The sequence below is a fragment of the Onychomys torridus genome, chromosome 4, assembly GCF_903995425.1.
Source record: "Onychomys torridus chromosome 4, mOncTor1.1, whole genome shotgun sequence".
NCBI lineage: Eukaryota > Metazoa > Chordata > Mammalia > Rodentia > Cricetidae > Onychomys > Onychomys torridus.
The window spans coordinates 57,079,879-57,099,917 of record NC_050446.1 but is presented as its reverse complement, the minus strand read 5'-3'; the positions used below and the strand labels follow the sequence as shown (position 1 = coordinate 57,099,917).

At 38.6% G+C, this 20,039-nt stretch overlaps 1 protein-coding gene across 7 annotated transcripts in view; it reads left to right on the top strand.

Annotated features, from left to right (window-relative positions):
• Positions 1-501: 501 nt before the first annotated feature.
• Positions 502-20,039, top strand: part of Pde1a (phosphodiesterase 1A) — a 277,056-nt gene continuing 257,518 nt past the window's right edge. For 2 of the 7 annotated variants that reach the window (XM_036184580.1, XM_036184579.1), the window contains exons 1-2: positions 846-1,008; positions 1,278-1,388. In XM_036184580.1, the coding sequence (XP_036040473.1) occupies positions 977-1,008; positions 1,278-1,388 (143 nt within the window). In that variant the 5' untranslated portion in view covers positions 846-976. Of the gene's footprint in view, positions 568-619; positions 637-837; positions 1,055-1,277; positions 1,389-20,039 lie in introns of those variants that run through there. The other 5 variants (XM_036184584.1, XM_036184583.1, XM_036184581.1 and 2 more) reach the window with 5 other exon arrangements.

Here is a 20,039-nt window from a genome sequence, read left to right as displayed (position 1 = left end):
CATGAAGTCCTGGTAACAAAGCCTACACATTGAATCCCTCACTAAATTTCAGATATTATTACCTGTCTTCGGATACCTCAAGCCTCAAGACACTAGGCAATGGGCAAGCCTTCTTGGACGAATGAACAAAATTGCATGTGAGACACCAAATAAGAAGAGACAAGACTTGGGGGCTATTTTTCTTAGCAGTTTGCAGAGATCAACAGATATTGTGGAGCTCTGCTCAGGGTCTGCACTTGTTTCAAAGAAAGCTCGACATGTGTTGGAAGCTTGGCAGACAACCAGTGCTAATTCCTTTTATGTCCACTTCTCTCATTTTTCTCTTAACATGCACAAACATCTTCATTTTCTCTAATCTTTCCTCTCACTGTCTGCGTGCGCGCACATGCGCATGTGCGCACACACACACACACACACACACACACACACACACACTCGCATTCACAATCATTTCATTTTATTTCGATTTTAATCCTCCAAGGATTCACAGAGCAGCCTGAATGCAGCTGCCAGTGTTTTCCCCGGTTAAATTGGCAGTTACCCACTGTGTAGAGTTGCTAGGAGAAGGTGAATAAGCATGATTACAGCATCCCTTGATGGACACACTCTCTCAATAACAACCTGTGGAGCCCTGGGGTCTGTCTTCTGCATGGCTCCATGTGTTATTTTTCTCCCCATTTGTCATTAATATTTGCGGCGTTTGATGGTGGAGTCTGCTATATTTTTAAGTGTCGCTTCCAGATCAATTAAGAGACAAAAGCCTTGGTATTTAAACAGGCACTTTCTTCTCAGGGCGGTGCTGCTGTGTACCACTTCCTACCATCTGTTTTCATATTACATCCTGCTCTCCTTCAGCTGCTAGAGGGGGAATTCAGCTTCTTGTGGAGCGCGAAAGTCATTCACGTTTCTCTCATGCATAATAGAGCTCGTAAACTGTAGGAATTCTGATGTGCTTCTGTGCACGCCGCAGTAACAGATGAGCTGCTTGGAGGACAGCATGAGCAGTCGGTCAGTAGTACAGTAGCAGCTCACATGTGCGGAGTGCTCCTGTGAGGTCAGAGCATCTGTTTATACTGCTGTCCGCTTGAGGGGGATGATGTGAGCAGAGGATATGCCTGTCAAAGTCGATAGCAGTTCTGGCAGAGGCTTCTCTCAGCTTTGCGCCTCCAAACTGTTTTGATAGATAAGAGATGCTGTTGTGTAATGCTTGAGATTTGTAATGGACTGAGGAATGCTTGTTCTAGCGGCTGAAACTGACTGTAACTGTGTTGTCCTAGGAACATCATCATGGGGTCTACTGATACGGACGTCGAAGAACTGGAAAACGCCACTTACAAGTATCTCATTGGGGAACAGACCGAGAAGATGTGGCAACGCCTGAAAGGAATGTGAGTAAGCTCTCTACTTGGTCTCATGTTATGTTCCCCCTACCCTCCAACAAAAATCTGACCATTAGCACCAGTAACTGTGGGTGCTTACGTGACTATTAATGTGAGTAACTGTGGGTTCTTACCTGACTTTGAGATTTAGTGTTTCCTGGTAGAATTTTTCTCTTGAAAACTAAAATGTGCCCATATCAGCTACCAACTTGTTGAAAGCAAATAGTTTTTCTGTACCTGTGTATTTTGTGTAAAATAAGGCAAGGCTCTGAGAAATCACTTACTGGTTTCACTCCAGGGCTTCTAGTCCCCACTGAATGCGTTGTTTAGATGTGTGCTTTAGATATGCAGAGAAGGGAGGAAAGCAGCTTGCTTGGTTTTTCCTCATCAAAATAATCTCTCACAGGTAAGAAGAGCGATAAAAAGATGGAGCTGTCTTTCTTCGGAAAACAAAGACAGGATTAATACAACGATAAACAACTTCATCCCTCAGTGCTTATTCATTGCTGGTTAAACTAACATTTTAATATGAAAATTACCTATGTGGTAGAACAGTATGAAAAGCATATCAAACATATTGGAGCTTTGGTTTAAGTTAACCAGTTCAGTTCTTCTAAGTGCAGAATTGCTTCCGTGGACTGACTGGGACTCTTAACAATATGGATTGGGATGTGTAATTATTGCCAAGCAGGGCTTGTAATTACCCAAATCAACTTTGATTCCCTTGTTATCACCTTGATCTCCACCCCACCCCCCAGCCCCACCAGTGTGTGTGAGTTCTGGCCAGTGTTTCAGCACAGCACTGTTTATATGCTTTGTTTTAATCACATCACAGTTGTAAAATCTGATCTAACATTTGGATAAAAGTATTAATATTTATAGGCCACTGGAATTTCTTAGCATGTTTGCATATCTCAAAATGAAGTGCAGCATTAGCTTTACAAAGACAACTGAAGGACTACAATGTTCCATGGCTGTGTAGGATTCCTGTTTTTTAATGCTGTTGCATATCCACACAGTTCATGAATGTCAGTATTAGCCTGATGTCACTGCTTTTCTAAAGAACAACTATATCAAACTTTGTTTAGAAGTCCAAATCCTATTTCCTTTTCTCCATTTGGACATACTGAATTTTGCCTGTAAATTTCAACTGTGCTCTCAGTGTATACATATTTTCCATTACTTGAAGCAATCCACGGTGCCGCAGTGCCTAGTATAAAAGCACCCCAATAGTGCCAACAACAGTTAGCAGAGAATAACTTTTAAAAAGGAAGCCATATTTATGGCATTTGAATGAAACAGAAAAATCTGTTCCAAAGATCCACTGGAGATTTAGAAGGCAGATTCTCTAGAGAAACAAATAATCCTGTCAAAACAGATAGTGGTTCACAAATTAATTAGCATAGATGCAAATTAATCATTAGCAGTCGTCAGATGATTTATGCTCTAACCTAACAAGTGGATGAACAGCTGTGCTGGGGAGCTATAACTGAGATCACAACCGATTTTAGATTCTTCCTTTACAGGACAGGATGTTTTGTTTGCTCTGGGTATATTGTATTTCCATAGTTACTCTAATACATAAAGATGCACAGTGGTGACTTTATGCATATGTCTTCAAACAGTTAGGAAATTGATTTTGTGTTTCCCCAACATTTTTGGGGAAAGTTATCTGACTTTTTACTGTATCATTTGATACCAGTTTCAGAGGAGGGTGATGTGGTCCCTCAACAGCAGAGCTTCCTGAGTTGATGGTAGAAATATATATGTAGATGTAGATGTAGATAGATGTAGCTGTAGCTGTAGCTATAGCTGTAGATGCTGTGTTACTTTGGAACTATAGCTACACAGAATTACTTACTGATCTCTAGCCAGATTGGTTTTTAAAAACCATTCTTACTGACTGAAGTGACTCAGTGCTCTTGTATTCAGGCATGAAGACATTTGCATTTAGGGTCTATCACTTTACCTTGTACTTTGACTTAAGACATTTTCAGTATTCTGGGCTTAGGCTTGTCAAAGCAAGAAGCTCTAAGTTTAAAAATCTGCAGGACTAATGACAAGCAAATTGTTTAATTATGGTCTTTTGTGTGGTCTGGATTCAATGTAGCGATGTGCGGGACTCCCCATTCCCTTGATGAAATGCCTCACATCTTTAAAACGCAATACTGATTCAAGCAGAATTTAATCTCTTTAGGATTGCTCCTAGGATTCCACTTTTAAGTGTTTGCAATGAAAATTCTGCTACTCATGATGCTATGAAGCAATTAAAAAAAATTTTTTTTGTTATTGATTAAATAGTCTGAGCTATGGCTATTAGATAGTTATTTGGAAATGATTTTTTTGTCCCCAACTTTATAAACTCATTGATATTTTTCAGCAGGCTATTTTTAATTTGGCTTATAATATGTACATTTTAAGGTTACATTCAAGTGGAAATGAAAATAAGTGAAATGTTTATCCATGTAACATGAAAAACACAAGCCACTACAGACAGATTTTTATATAGTACAATATTTTAGACACACACACACACACACACACACACACACACACACACACACACACACACATACACACACACACACACACACATACACACTGCTATATAGCCCAGCTTTCTCAAACTTATGATTCTCCTGCCTCTTTCTCTCTGATGTTTGGATTGCAGGTGTATACCACCATGAACCTGGTTCCTACGTCCTTTGAGTACATAGATATAATTTTAAATGTTTGTAACACACGTGGAAAACATTATTAATCTAAATTAAGTGTCAATATCGCTAGCTCATTTCTTTCATTCCTTTTTTAGTGTGGGGGGGTGTTCATGTGGGTGTGTGCAAGTATGTGAATGCACATACGTGTGAACTCACATAAGTGTGCATGCACATGGATACTAGAGGTCATTGCACTCGTCTTCCTTATTCACTTCTCGGCTTGGTTTTTGAGATAGGGTCTCTCACTGAACTTGGAGCTTATTAATCGAGCTAGACTAGCTGATGAACAAACTACCTGGATCCACTTATCTCTGCCTCCCCAGTTCTAGGACAACAGACAGGCAGTCACTCACCTGGCTTTTTCCACTGGTGTTGGAAAAAGCCAAACTTAGGTCCTTGTGTTTACATGACAAGCACATTACCAGTAGAACTGTCTCCCAACCCTCACCCATTAATCTTTCTAATGAAACCATCTCCCACCCCTCATTCATTCATCTTTCTAAGTCTTTTTCATTCAATATTTGAAAAACGGTATAAGCTTATGTGACTCCCAATCTCTTATTTCCTTTAAAAGCAAAGGTGAAATAGTTCCCTATCCCATTCTCATAAAGACTTCTTCTGATTTTTCGGTCAGCATTTTTTTTTTTTAAACCATTTTCAATTCATTTGTTACCACTCCTCATCTTTGATTGTGGAAATACCAGTAATAATTGTGACATCAGGTCCTTCATAAACTGTAACTGGAAATCATTTCATATACTTTTCTGTAAGTTATCAATAGCTTAGGACTTAGACATCTTCCTACTTCTTATACCATTTCACCAACAGATTCAATTCCTTGTCCAGAAGTTCCATGTGATTCTGGAACCTCAGTGGGATCTTATATATTAAGGACTAAATTATCTACCCATTGGTTTTGCAGAGACTGATCATTTATGGGTTCTGTCTGAAAAGTTGATTTGAAAGTCCTATATTCTTTCAATTAGTGGCATTTAAAAAATTTTTTTATTTTTTAGAAATAATGCTTTTTTTGTGTCTTGATACTAAAGTGCCTTCCTCGGCCACTGGTACCCACAATTGTGCTGTACATAGGTAGCAACAATAGCGCTGCTGTTCCCAGTCAGTGCCACTGTTCCAATAATTCAGTCCAAGAGGTAAAAGCATTTCTAGAAACTTGATCACGGAAAGTTTTCAGTGAAAATCAGGTGAAGTTGCCAGAGAAACCAACCAATAATAAATGTATTATTTCACTCAGTTGTTCACCAGAAGTGAAGACATTCTGAACTCCTCAAAACCATAAACCTATAAAAATTAAACACTCACCACTTCATAGGATCTTAGCTGGCTCCTTCAGGTCACATGAACGTAGGATAAGAACAAGCCAGGCTTTCAATAATCATTTTATGTCGGATGGCTGATATTATCTGTATTGCCACACGTCTCTCATCTTTGACCATGTCTAGATATTCAGATGTGGGATTGGGAACGTAATGAAATTGAAAAGCTAAGCCTCCTCTACCTCTCACTTTAATGGTAAACATCAATTATCAGCAGTGAAGGGTAACTGTAGGGAGGTAGGAAGGAAGTTACAGTGGAAGAACTCTATTCCTCTTTACTTCTAATTAACTCACTTGCTAAAGAAGGCCGTCTGATGTACAGTTCTTGTAGGAAGTTTCCCAGGCCCCATTTCTAAGATGTAACAGCAGTACATATTTAAACTAGGCAAAGACTGTAACTGGCAAGAGGTATCAGCACCATATTCCTGAACTGGAATTATACTTTAAGATAAAGAAAGACAAGATAAAAGATCCTTTAAATCTCCTGCTTAAACCCATTACAACTCCTCCTGTTCACACTTCAAGGTTCCACGTCGTCCATGGGGTCTCTGCGTGCCTGTTCTGTGGTAGGAGTTCCCTTTCATGCCTCCCTTTTCTGGTTCCCTCCCAACCAGATCTGAGGTTGACTCTAAGAAAGACTGCAGACAGCTTTTGCTAATTTTAATAAGCATCTTTCCCCAGTCAGCCCAGCTTGCTCTTGCTCCCCTGACTATATAGGAGCTGTTTCCATGTAGTGACCTCACAGTGTTTCTGCATTTGGTAGATGGTAGGGATCAGGAAGACAAGAGCATGTTCTGCAGGACTCAGGCTATTCCTTCATCAGGAGGATCTGTTCTGCTTCAGTGCCAACAGAGACCTTTTTGGGAAATAATCAACATCTCCGCTTAAATTTTACTTATACAGAAAATTCTTCCAGACTTTCTATTTTAGGCTGCCTTGGGTTCATGAAATAACCTAAACTTCATTTTCCATTCCAAAATATACCTTCTCTTAGGGATCGTGGCTTTTGGGTGCAATTGCCAAGTTCACTTTACTTGTTTTGTTCTTGGATTCCCAGAACCCGGCACAGTATTGACTCTAAGTAGAGAATTACAACATAAGCCAGATTATTTCATGCACAGTTGGAGTTGGAGATATAGTCACAGCTAGGATAGGGATGAGGAAGATAGAATACAGCAAAGTATGTTTTTCGTATTTTATTTGCTAGAAGTGTGAAGGTGTAACATGTTCACTGTTTTTTGTGTCCTTATAAATATTTCTAAGAGATAACTCTCACAATTTAGTTACTCACATATTTGGTGAAGCATGAATTTCAACATAGGTCTACTTGGCCTGAAAGATTATATTCACCCTTTCTTCCCAAACCAACAAGCAACCAAACAAAGACATTCTCAGAATAGTTATCCAGAAACATCACCAGAGAAGGATGTAGAAAGGTACTTCTAAAACAGTCCCCAGATCTCATGGTAGATGGACTAGGTCCCACCACAGGGTCCCACATTGCCTAATTTCTAATACTTGTGAACGTTATCCTACCTAGAAAGCAGGATTAAGGCAGCATATGGGGTTAAGGTTTCCAAATAACTGATTCTCGAATAGGTCTCTTATCCTGATCACCCAGTTGAACCCCATGTGGTCACAGAACCTCTTGACAATGGAATCGACACAGAAGAGGGGGTCAAAGTGGCACAGTGAGAAAAGGGCTGGCTTGTGAATCCCAGCACTAAAAATGGGCAGATCAGGCCATGTGCCAAGGAACATGGGGATCTCAAGAAAGTAGAACATGAGGTCTTCCAGAGTCTTCAGGAAGAATGCAGTCCTGCTAATGCAGTGAAAACTGACCTCAGATTTATGACATTCCAAATAGAAGATAATGTATCTTGTGTATTTTTTAAGATACTGGGTTTTGTGATAAATTTGTTATAGTGCAGCAAGAAACTAAAATATATCTCCTATACTAGAATAACAATGCTTAATAAATATGACCATTCTCCTTTCCTTTGCCACACTCCCACCAGCCACAAACAGTTAGGGGTGTAGAACAACGGTCTATGATACATTGGAGCTGGGCAGTCTTGACCTTTTGCCACTGAATGTCCCCCCTGTACCTCTATCCTGCCTGGCTTACATGCCCAAACCATCAGTTTCTTGCCACACTTAAATGTGAGAGTACACAGTACATTAAATTCCAAGTGTTACAAGCAAATGGTTACATATTTCTTGGGGATTGTTGATAAATCTGTCCTCATTATTACATTGTTAAGTATGCAACTATTTGATGTAGTCTTCAAGTGAATCTCCTTAAAAATTTGTATTTTAGCCATGAGTCTAACTTGGTTTGGAGAAAAATCACCTCACTATTCTTACTTTAGAGTATATATTTAATGTTGTAAATCTCAGTTTGGAGATAACATTTTATTATTGTCTATGGAATAAATGTTCATTTGGCAGAATTAAGATAGCAAGCTGTTATTTCTTACACTATCTTTTTTTCTTAATCAGATAGCATGAAAATGTTATTAATTTCTCTGAACTTAACTTTTCTTACCATAAAACCTCATTATTTTGATCATCATTCATTCACTCATTCGGTAAATGTCCAATCACACTCTGTGTGAGGTTCCTGTTAGACACAGGGGCTTATTTCTAGCAGAGAAAACAAACAACAGAACAATGAGAAGACAAATTAAACAAAACAAGTTAGCCTACAGTGAGAAATAGCCTGTGAACATGTACCAAAGTTCCTTTATAGAGGACTTTTGGATGATCACGGTTGATTTCTCTTAGGGGACATTCCAAGTGAGACAGGAAAAAGCAATGTGTAGGATGTTTGTATATGAGAGGGCCCGTAAATGACCCTGCCAATCCCTGATGAAGTCCATTATCTAGTGAGGGGTGGATTTAGGAGTCCAGTCAATGGAGATCAAAATGTATGTTTTAATGTAATAAAAGATTCGATGGATTTGGTGTGCAGCTTACAGTGTCGGAGGGCCTCTGACTGCTTCTCTCTCCCCAAATATAGACCATGAAAAATCTCTCCTCCTAAATTGACTTCATGACATGGAACAGATGAGACTTCACTTTCTCCAAGCGCATATTTCTTCCCCATGCACTGAGAGGGAAATATCCAGTCTCCAGGCCCAGCTGTGTCCTCAATGCTTGGTCCAAACAGGTGCTTCTACTCGCTGCAAAGCGGGAAAGAGGCCCAGGAAGCTTCTCCAGTGAAAAGGGCTTTGACGTAGAGGACAGTGATAGCAGCTAGTGCTTTCCTAGCCTGAGGTCAAGGTAACAGCAGTTACAGAAAGTATGTCACTGCAGCATAGCACATACATGATACACAGAAGGCCTTTAAGACACCGTTATCATTAATAATCCCACAACACTTATCCTTCAAGGCATGCCATCCCTACCAATCACTAATTCTTCTCCATGTTGACTTGCTTTTCAATATCTTAGTTTTTCATAGATAAATTGGAAATGATTCCTATCTTACAGATGTTGAGTTTAATCAATAATTATAAATTCATTTAATAGTATCTAAAATTCCATAAACTTTAGCAGTTAAAATTATTGTTGCTAATTTTTCTTACTGAGCCAGATTTTTTTTTTGAGGTAATTGTCACTATTTAATACAGGCTGGCTTCAAACTTGCAATATTCCTGCTTATATATACTAAGTACTGAGATTACAGGCACATGCCCTCATGCATAGTTCCAAAATTCTGTTTTTTAAAAATTTTTTCAATTTTATATATGAGATTTTCTAGCTGTTTTACATATCAGCCACAGATTCCCCTGTCTTCCCTCCTCCCACCTCCCAGCCTTAGCCCCCAATCCAGCCACCATTCCCGTCCCCAAGGCAAGGTCTCCCCTGGGGAGTCAGCCTGGCCTGGTACTTTTGTTATGAGAATCAGTAGGCAGAATAAAGGGGTCAATATAAGAAACCTCTCTTTTAGCCCAGCAGACCTTATCTCATAGGAGTGCCTAGTTTCCCCCCCCCCCCCAGTATATTAAACCTTAAATTTGAAGGACTTGTGTTCCCTTGAGTCTGAAGCTAGGGGGTCCCAGGGAGAAAGCTGAGAAGGGGTTGGCCTTGAGAGTTCCATGAGCGGAAGAATTTCTTGATGGCTGTTACAACATCCCTTCATTCTTTAAAGTGGAGTTTGGGTCTTTCTGGTCATGTACGGCTTCAGACTAGACAGATTTCCTGTGTTTCAGGTTTGCAATGAGTTGATTTCTTGCCAATAGCTGTGTGATGTCCCATGTTCACTCCTCTGCTGCACATTTGAGAAAATGTCACAAAAGCATCATGCCAGTCAAATGCTAGGTATGGTTAACTATAGTTAAGAAAGTAAAAATAGAGGCTGAGGAGATGGCTCAGTGGTTAAAGTCTTTGGCCAAGCAAGCATAAGAACCACAGTTTGGAGCCTTGGACTCAATGTACAGGGCTAGATGGGAATAGTTTCCATCCTAAGTCAAGCCTTGGAAGCAGACTGGATAGTGAGACTAGTGTCAGCGAGCTCTCAGTTTGAATGAAGGACTCAGACTCAATGAACAAGGTTAAAAAGTGATAGAGAATGATTCCCAGCATCAACCTTGAACCTCCATATGCATGTACCCACACACATGCAAACATACACACACATACAGAAACAAAAGAAAAGAAAAGGACACAAAAATGTTAAGGAGTCCTTAGGAGTATAAAAATGAAGTATCATCTTTTGGCTTCTCCTTTAAGCTGTATTTTCTTGAAGCTGTTTAAAGATTTATTTTATATTTTATAAAATATTAAAAGATGGGTTTTACTAAATAGGACTTGCATGCTCAAGGATGCAGATAATTTTTGTAGGCAAATTTTTGATATTCATAGTAATTAAAATAAATTTATAATAGGTCATGTAAAACTAGTTTCTAAGCACCAAAGTCTTCAGGAGAAGAAAAAAATAGATCTTAATTAAACTGTGTGTGAGGGCTGGGATGTGACTCAATGGTTGTGTGCTCACATAGGAAGAATGAAGTCTTGGGGCCAATCTCATGAGTATGCCTACCAAGGAATGTTCCTGAAACAGGTCCCAGATAATTATGATGAAAATCAAAATAAACTTATTAGGATAGACACTGTGTTGACTCTCTTTTGACCTACTTAAAACTGGACTTTCCAATTATTAGTTCAACTCATTTAAGAACAAAATGAGGAGAAACTAACTGTACAACTTCCGGATGGACGCCACTTCTGTTGAAAATATCTCAAAATCATCTCAGAGTTAAGTTATAGAAATAATCATTCCTAGAAATTTTTGTGCCTTTCACTGTCTGAAACTTTTTTATTTAAAAAAGATTTTCATTGTGTATGTTCATTTTACCCAGTATGCAAGGACAAGTTCATGTAAATGTATGGCATGTTCATGCAAATATACATGGCACATAGAACACACTTGGAAATGGTTTTCTTTTGATATATATATCTCAGAATAATCATTTCCAGTTTTTTTTTCTACTGAGAAAACTGGGTCCCCAAGCATGGCCACTTGCTTACTACTTCCTGGTTAGTAGGGAAGAGCTAGATTCCCAGGCCCATACTTAGCCCATTTAACACCGATTTATCTATTTCAACTCAATACTCAAGACACACTAGAAATTCACAACAATTTGTTTTGACTTTTCTGCAGTGATGCCATCTGTTGGCCTAACTCTGCATACTTGAGACTTAACTCCAAAGGGAGGCAGTGCTGGCTTTACACTTTCTAGATGGCAGAAACTCTTGTAGCTGTCCCCTGCCACCCAGGACATGCATTGTCACCAGCTCTTCACTTTATTGACTTAAACTGTGACCCTTGCTAGCATCTACAGAAGAATTTGACTATTATAAAAACCTTTCTTCCTCAGAGCTTGGACCTTTGCATTATTACTCCAATTTTCTTGGCTCCACACCCCAAACAACAGAAAGAAAAGGCCCAGAATATTTGCTTTGCCGACGAGGCTACATTTATGATTCTGAAGATTAAAAATAGACACTTTATCCATATACGGTAACCCCCCTATTCTTGTCATAAAAGATTTTAAGCACATGGTAGCAGTTTTCCTTTGAGTGAAGTGAGCAGTATTTCCCTACGTGGTTTATGTCAGAAATATCAACTGAGTGGACTAGATTCTATTTTACTTTCAAAAACAAATAGAAACCACATTCTTCCTCAGGCTGTGTTTGGAGGTGGGTGATATCCAGACTAAAGAGATCCCTTCTCAATTTCAGAATGTTCCAATTTTCCAGCACTTCTCACTCTTCCGAACATGAATAATATGCACACTTTTGATATATGTGGTCTTGTAGATACTTAATTTTCCAGCAACCTTCTGCTTTAATACCTGAATCTTTCCCACAAGCCTCTGTTCTCCAGAAATCTTTCCAAGTTCTTTACTCTGGGGGTCCAATTTGTTCATGACTTTCTACATCCATTCTCTTGGATCACCTCTCACTCTTGGTTATGCAAAGTGCATTGGCCAATGGGACCTCATCAAATGTGATGTAAGAAAAGCCAGGGAATGGACTATTCATTGGGCTGATTCTCACCTGATGCTCTCCAATGCCTCATTGCAGCATGTAAAGAAGCCTGTTCATGATGGACACAAAGAGTAGGTATTCACCAATCAGCTGAAGCCCCTCCATATCTACAGACATGTAGGTTAAAGACACCTTGGGCTGGACGATTTCTTCACAATTGCAAGGGGGTAATAACATGTGCATTGGTTAGTTTATACACACTTATAATCTGTTTTTTTTTGCCACTAAGAATTTTTCTGTCATTTTGTGGTTTCAACAATTTCTTCTCTGTGTATGGTTTTCTTCTTTCATCATCTATAATTTATTTATTTGAGCAATTAGTAAACGTTTCAGAGATTAGAAAAGTAAAAAATGGAGATCTTCTTTTTTAGAAAATCAGTCTAGTGAAGTTTTCCCCATGTTGTTTTTACCAAAAGCAACATAAATGATGTGCATCCACTTACAATATTGCTAATAAACCTGCCAACTTAATGGCCTGTGTGTTGAAGTTGTATTCTTGTTACATTTCAGTGAACAAATATGATTTCCCATCAACTAGAAAAGAGACACAGAGTAAGGCAGGGAAGCTACATGGTTGTGAAAAAGAAGATGGTTCATATCTTGTTACCCTGGCAACAGGGACTAGCAAGGCCAGGACTTTCCACACATCCTGTTGCCCTGACAACAGGTCATACAAGGCCTGGGAAGGTCCAATCCCTAATATTCTAGATCTCTTCTTTGAAAGCACAAAGTAAAAGGACCAAGTGATGTTTTATCTTATTCTTCCTAAATATACAGTTCTAACGTTCAAAATACTTCATCAGAAGATTATCTATCTTTCCAGATGTGAAAGAGGTTGAAAAATTTTTTTATCTTCCTTGTTTATGGTTTATGTAAAATGGTTCTGCTTAAAACTGATCTATATGACTAATTTTGATTACTACTGACTTCTGTAAATTCAGGCAAGATGTTAATTTAATGGTACAGCAATGGTTTTAAGTTTTATACTGAACTAGATGTCTTACTCGGCAAATTCTTCTCACAAAAACCAGGAAGCCGGTTTGGTGGAAAAATATTTTTCTAATTTAATTTGAAACTTAATACAGATGGGTAAGGGGAGTTATCTGTGGGAAACACGATCAAATTACTGCTGAATTTCGGAAAGACAGTGCAGGGAAGTTGTGACTTTAAATGTCCCAGTGACATTAAAATCAGAGAGATATTTTTGATTATCAGAAACTAGATCAGTGAATGTTCCAGGTACTCTGAAGTGACCTTCCTGCTTCATTATTATTGCTCATGTAAATATTATCACTCACTTAATTGTTAGTATGCTTTCCAGATAATCCTCTACCTTCCCTTTGAGGTAGAAGCTCCCCCACTCATTATGATGTCCCGAGTGCCTGGCACAACAGTTGGCATTAAGTAAGAATAAAAAAAATGGTTCATAGCTGAATGACACAGCCATGAGAAATCACGTGATTTCAGGCTGAAAGGTCAAGTATATGGAAGATCCTTGAACTGCTTCTGTAGAAAGGAACAGAATGAAGTACTAGAAAGCTTTACCAGCTAGAGGTCACTGGGGATGCTACCTTACCACATACAAAATGACAGAAGCCCAAATAAATCATATTCACTGGAGTTACTATCAAACAGAAGGGTTCTTATAAGGGGTATGAATAGTACAGTGGAGGTGCTCACCTGCTGGGTGTGGCACAGAACATCTACAAATGGTAGTGGTTACCGTGAGTGACATTTTGGTAAGGCAATGTGTTAGCTTTTTTGAAATTCTTCTACCAGATACAAGACAGACACAAAAGCTGACCATGAAAAATGATATCATGGGTAGAATATAAAGAGAAGTCAAATATGACTTTCAAAATTCTTACTGTAAGATCCCTAGGTTCTCTAAAAGTCACATCCAGGAAGGTTCAAATGTTCTTCTAAGATGTAGCTGAATACTTGAGATTCTGGTGAGAATGAAAATACTTTCTCTAATTAGTGATTGTTGTGGCTTTACCAGGAAAGGTAAATTGCCTGGTGGGAGTTCCCAGCCTTAGCAGAGAGTCAGGCAGGAGAGAACCTGGTCAAACTGGGAGTCAACTGACCTGAATTCTTCAATGGTAGTATCCAACATATGGTTTCTTGTCTACGGTTGAGTTGAAGACTCATCCTTATCCTACATGTTTCTTCTCCCCCCCCCCCCCCAAAAAAAGTTTAGCTGCAAAACAACATCCCCTTCAGTTTCCTAAGGTGACTGAGCAATTTTAATACAAAGTTCCTGAATTCCATTTTATCAGGCATTCAAATGCAAGGTCTGTGACAAGACACAAACTAAATGCAACATTTTTACAATGACAGTTAATAATTTTGTTCTCTGGCTTCATCCTGTCATACAAATCATATTTCAATTAGGAAAAATCAAGTGCATATTATTTATCCTTAAATAATAATCCAGCCAGCCAAAATTGTAACATGGATTAAAGGATTATCCATGCTTAGTGACTAAAAACATTCTAAAATGAAATTCACAAGCAGAATAACAATTTCTAGTTTAAAGGATCAAAATATTCCCAGCATCCTTCCTAAAGTGTCTTTGTTATACATTATTTCCATTTATTTTACATGAAGTGAGCACCAGGCTGTTGTTGGTTGTTTTTGCTCTTTTGGGGGCCTGCTACTCAGCTCTTAAATAAATCACACATGGGGTCTTATTCTTAATTATAAATGCGCAGCCTTAGCTTGGCTTATTTCTTGCCAGCTTTTTAAAAATTATCCCATCAACCTTATGCCTCTGGGCTTTACCATTCTCTTATTCTGTAAATCTTACTCTTACTCTGTGGCTGGCTGTGAGGCTGGGTGGCTGGCCCCTGGTGTCCTCCTTCCTCTTGCTCCTAGATCTTTTGTTTTTCTCCCAGATTTTTCCTTCTATTTATTCTCTCTGCCTGCCAGCCCTGCCTATCCTTTCTCAAGCCTTGCTATTGGCCATTTATTTATTAGACCAGTCAGGTGTTTTAGACAGGCAAAGTAATGCAGCTTCATAGAATTAAACAAAGGTAACATAAAAGAATGCAACACATTTTTGCATCATTAAAGCAAATATTCCATAGCATAAACAAAACTAACACCTTAAAATAATATTCCACAACACCAGGCTTTTTCTGTTGGGCCACCAACCAGCTCCCAAATCATGACATGGAGACTTCTTGTTAGTTTTGGATGCTCAGTCTTAGCTTAGCTCTTTTCTGGCCAGCTCTTTAACTTAAGTTAACCTGTTACTCTTCATCTACCTTTTGCCTCGAGGCTTTTTACTTTTCTTTCTGTATATCCAACTTTCACTGCTTCTCATGTCTGTCTGTCTGGCAATGGCTGCTGGGCTTCTTGCCCTAGGCATGCCCCTTGTTCTCTCCTCCTCCTCCTCCTTCTTCTCCTTCCTCCTGGTTTTTTTTTTTTTTGAGCCTAGATTTCTCCTCCTATTTATTCTCTCTGCCTGCTAGCCCCATCTATCTTTTCTCTGCCTAGCTACTGGCCATTTAGCTTTTTATTAGACCAACCAGGTCCCTTAAACAGGCAAGATGAAACAGATGAAATTAAACACACACTTTTACATCATTAAACAAATGCAGCATTAAGTAAAAGTAACACACCCTTACACAGTTAAAGTAATATTCTGCAGCATAAACAAATATAACACATCTTTGCCTAGTTAAACCAATATTCCACAAAAGAAGTGATTTGTTAAATTTTCATGATAAATTACTAAATAAACAGTCTGAAATACAGAACCCTGATAGATAACCATTTATCTTCACTTTCATGTTTTTTAATTTCTAATCCTGCAATATTTGTGTAATGAGTACTTTCCGTAATTAGAAAAGTTTGTTGATCTCCTGGTAGTGCCTGGAAAATAAGAAAAGATATACAATCATTTTAGAGTGCTTTGGGGCTACATATGAATAATTGTAAAGCTCCCTAGGAAGGGAAATATTTAAATGCAACCATAAAATTAGAGAATTGAAAAAGTTCTTCTTGATAAAACTAGATTGTTTTGCTAAGTATGTGTATTTTTTTTCTCTACAAGTAAATACTAATTTTCACAGTGTGAGTCATACTATGGTAATCTTAGTTACTGATTCTAACTTAGGAATGGGAATCCTTAACAAAGAAGAAGTTAAAACTTAAATTCATGTAGACTATATAACTATTCAGGTATTTTGAAAAATAAGACTGATAATATTTTATTAGCCCAAATCAGTTTCTACAAGACAAGCTAATTTACTTGTTTGTACAACAAGGTTCAGTTGTTCGTCACATAGAGATTTCTATCATTATCCTGGACACCAGGAATCAGATAATAAATAGAAGAGAAGTGATTCCCACTTTCACAGAATTTATTTTTGATGGCAAGGATGAATTATAAAGAAACCAAAAAGTATGTAGTATATTTGCAATGGAAGCAGGATAAAGCAACAGGTTTTCTGAGAATTTCAAAGTAGCAATTTTAGAAATGAGTGATCAGGAAGAGCTTGACCTGGTGGTAACTTTTAAAGATGAACTTAAGTAGGAGGCCGCACCAAGGCCTGATACATTGGCATTCTATACAAATGGAGGTAAAGGCAGAACACCTTAAGCAAGGGTGCATTGGGCATGTTTGAAGAAAACCCCAAAGTCCAGGTGTACTAGAAGCAGGTGAGGGGAAGGAGAAGAATCAGGTGTATACCAAAAGGCAAAAGTCAGATTATCTACGACACAACCAGGGCAATGTAATAAATGCCTCAATCTATGGATAGTACAGTACTGAATTCGAGAAAGAGTGGATTTTTTCTATACATATACATTTATGATAAAATTTCATTTGTAAATTATGCACACTGAGTCTAAACTATGTCTAAACTCCCTCCATTTTACAACCAGATCTGAGTTTCAGTTTCTTAAACAAAGGGCCACTAGTCATCCACACTCCTGATAGTAGGGATGAGGGAGAGAGCATGTAAGAGGTCTGAGTCAGCTCCACAGTATCCCAAGACGATGACCAAAATGGACGGTTCCTGTAATCCCCTGAAACATGAATAGATTTGTTAAAGCATGTCCAAAGATGGTAAAACTAGAACCTCAGCCAATTGAGAAAGTACAAACATCACTGCTGCTTGCCTAACCAATCATGTTTGAGATAATCTAATTGTTCCTGGAATTCCCCTAGCTGTGCTCCTCTTAGGGGAGTCATTTGTACAAATGGTGGACCTGGCATGGTGGTTGTTTATGCAGAATAAACACTCTTTGTTATTGCATACTCTCTGAGTCTGATGTATTCTTCAGCAATTCTCAGACCCCTACAACAGTAAGAGCTCAACAACAATAACAATAGTAAACTAACAATTATAACAAGATACTAAAATAAAATTGTTACAGTACCTATTCTTCTTTCTCTCTTCTTCTTCTTATGGTCCTTTTGAGACAGGCTGTCTCTGTTATACAGCTCTTTAAACTCTGTATGTAGATCAGGTTGGCCTCCAACACACAGATATCTACCTGCCTCAGCCTCCTGAGTGCTGAGATTAAAGGACTGAATCAACATGCTTGGGTCCTTTAAGACTATTCTTAAGTAAAATGAGGTCAGAACTTTCATATCATGATAGCTCATCTGAGATATATGAGATAATTATGAACTGAATAACATATGGGTAGCATATGTGTATAGATATGCTGGACAAGGGACATTTTATATCTTAGGCAAGAGGGCACTGATGGCATGAGGGTTTGTCATGTGAGCGAGATAGTCCATGACGTTAAATTTATGAACTGTTTACTTCTGAGTGTCCCTTAAAATATGGTTGACTTCAGGTTCACAGAAAGTACAATTCTTTAAAGTATAACTTTAAACATATTTAAATTAGAGTTGACAGGACTTAATGATGAAATGAATGTAGGGTGTCAAGAGTAACACAAACGAAGCACAGTGCTGTGTGTGTGTGTGTGTGTGTGTGTGTGTGTGTGTGTGTGTGTGTGATGAACACCAGAACCTACAGTTTCTTACATAAAACATTTGCCCCAGATGTGACCTGAAGAGATAATTTTCATAGGAACACTGTTTTCCAGAAGGGAGAATGTCAGATGACAAGTGTCATTTCAAGGTCATTCAGCATGGACTCAATTATTATTGACCATTGGCTCTTGTACCATGAATGGGGTTTTAGTAGTATTTGCAAAAATATTTGCAATTAAAGAGGACAAAAATTATCTCAGGAGTGAGCAGAAGAAAGAACCAAAGGCGAATAAAGAATCAAATGCACTTCTCTTGTTTCCAATCAACTTCTTAAAGCCAATCTTAAAAATGGGTTGACTGCTAGCAGGGGCCTTGAAGGAAGAAGTTAATTGACTGGGGAGGATGTTAGTGAGAGATTTTTATTGGGAATGTTGATAAGAAGGTTGTCTTAGGAATTGAAAGATCAACAAGGAGAAAAGGAATCAGAAAGAAAGGAAGAGAAGCATCAAGGAACACAGAGAGAAGACAGGCTGTCAGGAACCATTTGCAAGTAGGTGGGTGAGAACTTGGTGGTAGTCCCCTCTGAGTACCTTTACACACTCAGTTAAAGAAAGTGTCAGGCTATTTGCAGAGTAGGCATGAGAGAGGGGATCTGAGAAAGTGGCAGTCACCTAAGTGGAAAATGCTGGGGAAGGAGTGCTGCAGCCTAAAGTGACTGCAGCCCCATTGTGTGCCTTTTCCTGAGCATCCAGCTTAGCAGCTCCATCCACTAAGGACCACAGCAGGTGCAGAACTGGATTTACAGAGCCCACATTTCCCCAGAGAACACAAGTGTGAAAGACACAGAGAGAATGTAGATGTGAGAGCCTCTTTAAAGACATTAAAACTTGATTGATCATGGACCTCAAGTCTAGTAAGGAGAGCAATGAGAATGTGGGGTGAACAATGAGCCTTGAAAAAGTGGGTGAGGTCAAGGGACTAGGGATGGAGGAGGGCAAAGAGTCACTGGAATTAGACACTAGAATCAGAGACCTTTTGTTCTTAAGACGCAGAATTGTGTAATAAATATACATTCCATGTAGATAAGCTTATATAGGAAACCCAGTTTGTGAAATGACTGTATAGAGGCAAATTCTTTTTTTTTTTTCCTTCTGAAGAAGACCCCTGTGAGGTCCTTTGCATTTAGTTACCAGGTTTTCTCTTCAAAACAGAATAGGCTGTTAGAGGCATGGCCATTTCTGTAAAGAAAACAAAGCTAGCAGATCTAATTTTAGGATGTTTTTCCTTGACAACAGCCTTTGAAGTAATGTCTATACAGTAATAAAAAATGGCTCCAGAAATTAATGAGACTGTATTTGGTAAAGGAGATTAAATTCATTTTGGTGGTTGAACTTCTCATGTTGTGAAAACATAACAAGGCTTTCCCTTCACCTTGCTTTAATGATGGGCTTGACTGCCTGTGGTGCTGATGGTGGAGGATGGGAAACTTCAGTGAGAGATCCTATCAACAAGCACACAAGCAGTGAAGGGACACTGTTTAACCACAGCGTGTGGAGACTCTGGCCCTGAATAATGTTGGTATTATGGCCTTTATGGGCTCAGTGGTTTCAGCTGCCCTACATGGGACTTTCTGTTTCCTCTTGAGAAAGACATTGCTATGTTAAATCTGCATGAGCTTCAGGAGCAGTTAATTGTTCCTTTCTATGACGATTGTCACAAGAGTAAGCCTGCCTTAGTTGAAGTTCTATGACAGAGTAGACACACACACACACACACACACACACACACACACACACACATACATGTCCAAGCACACTCACACGAAACAGTGCCATGTAAGTATGTATTTCAGTATGAATGCAACTTCTTTCCAGTAGCTACCATACTGTGCTGTAAATTTTGAAGAAAAGTAAAAGTTGTTGAATCTTTTTTACTTTTATCAACACTAGTGCCATCATATAATATATATGATATATATATATATATAATATATATATATATAATATATATATATAATATATAATTTTATGCATCATGATCTTGAGAGTTAGAAGAAAGGACACTGTGGATGGATTTTACATCTACT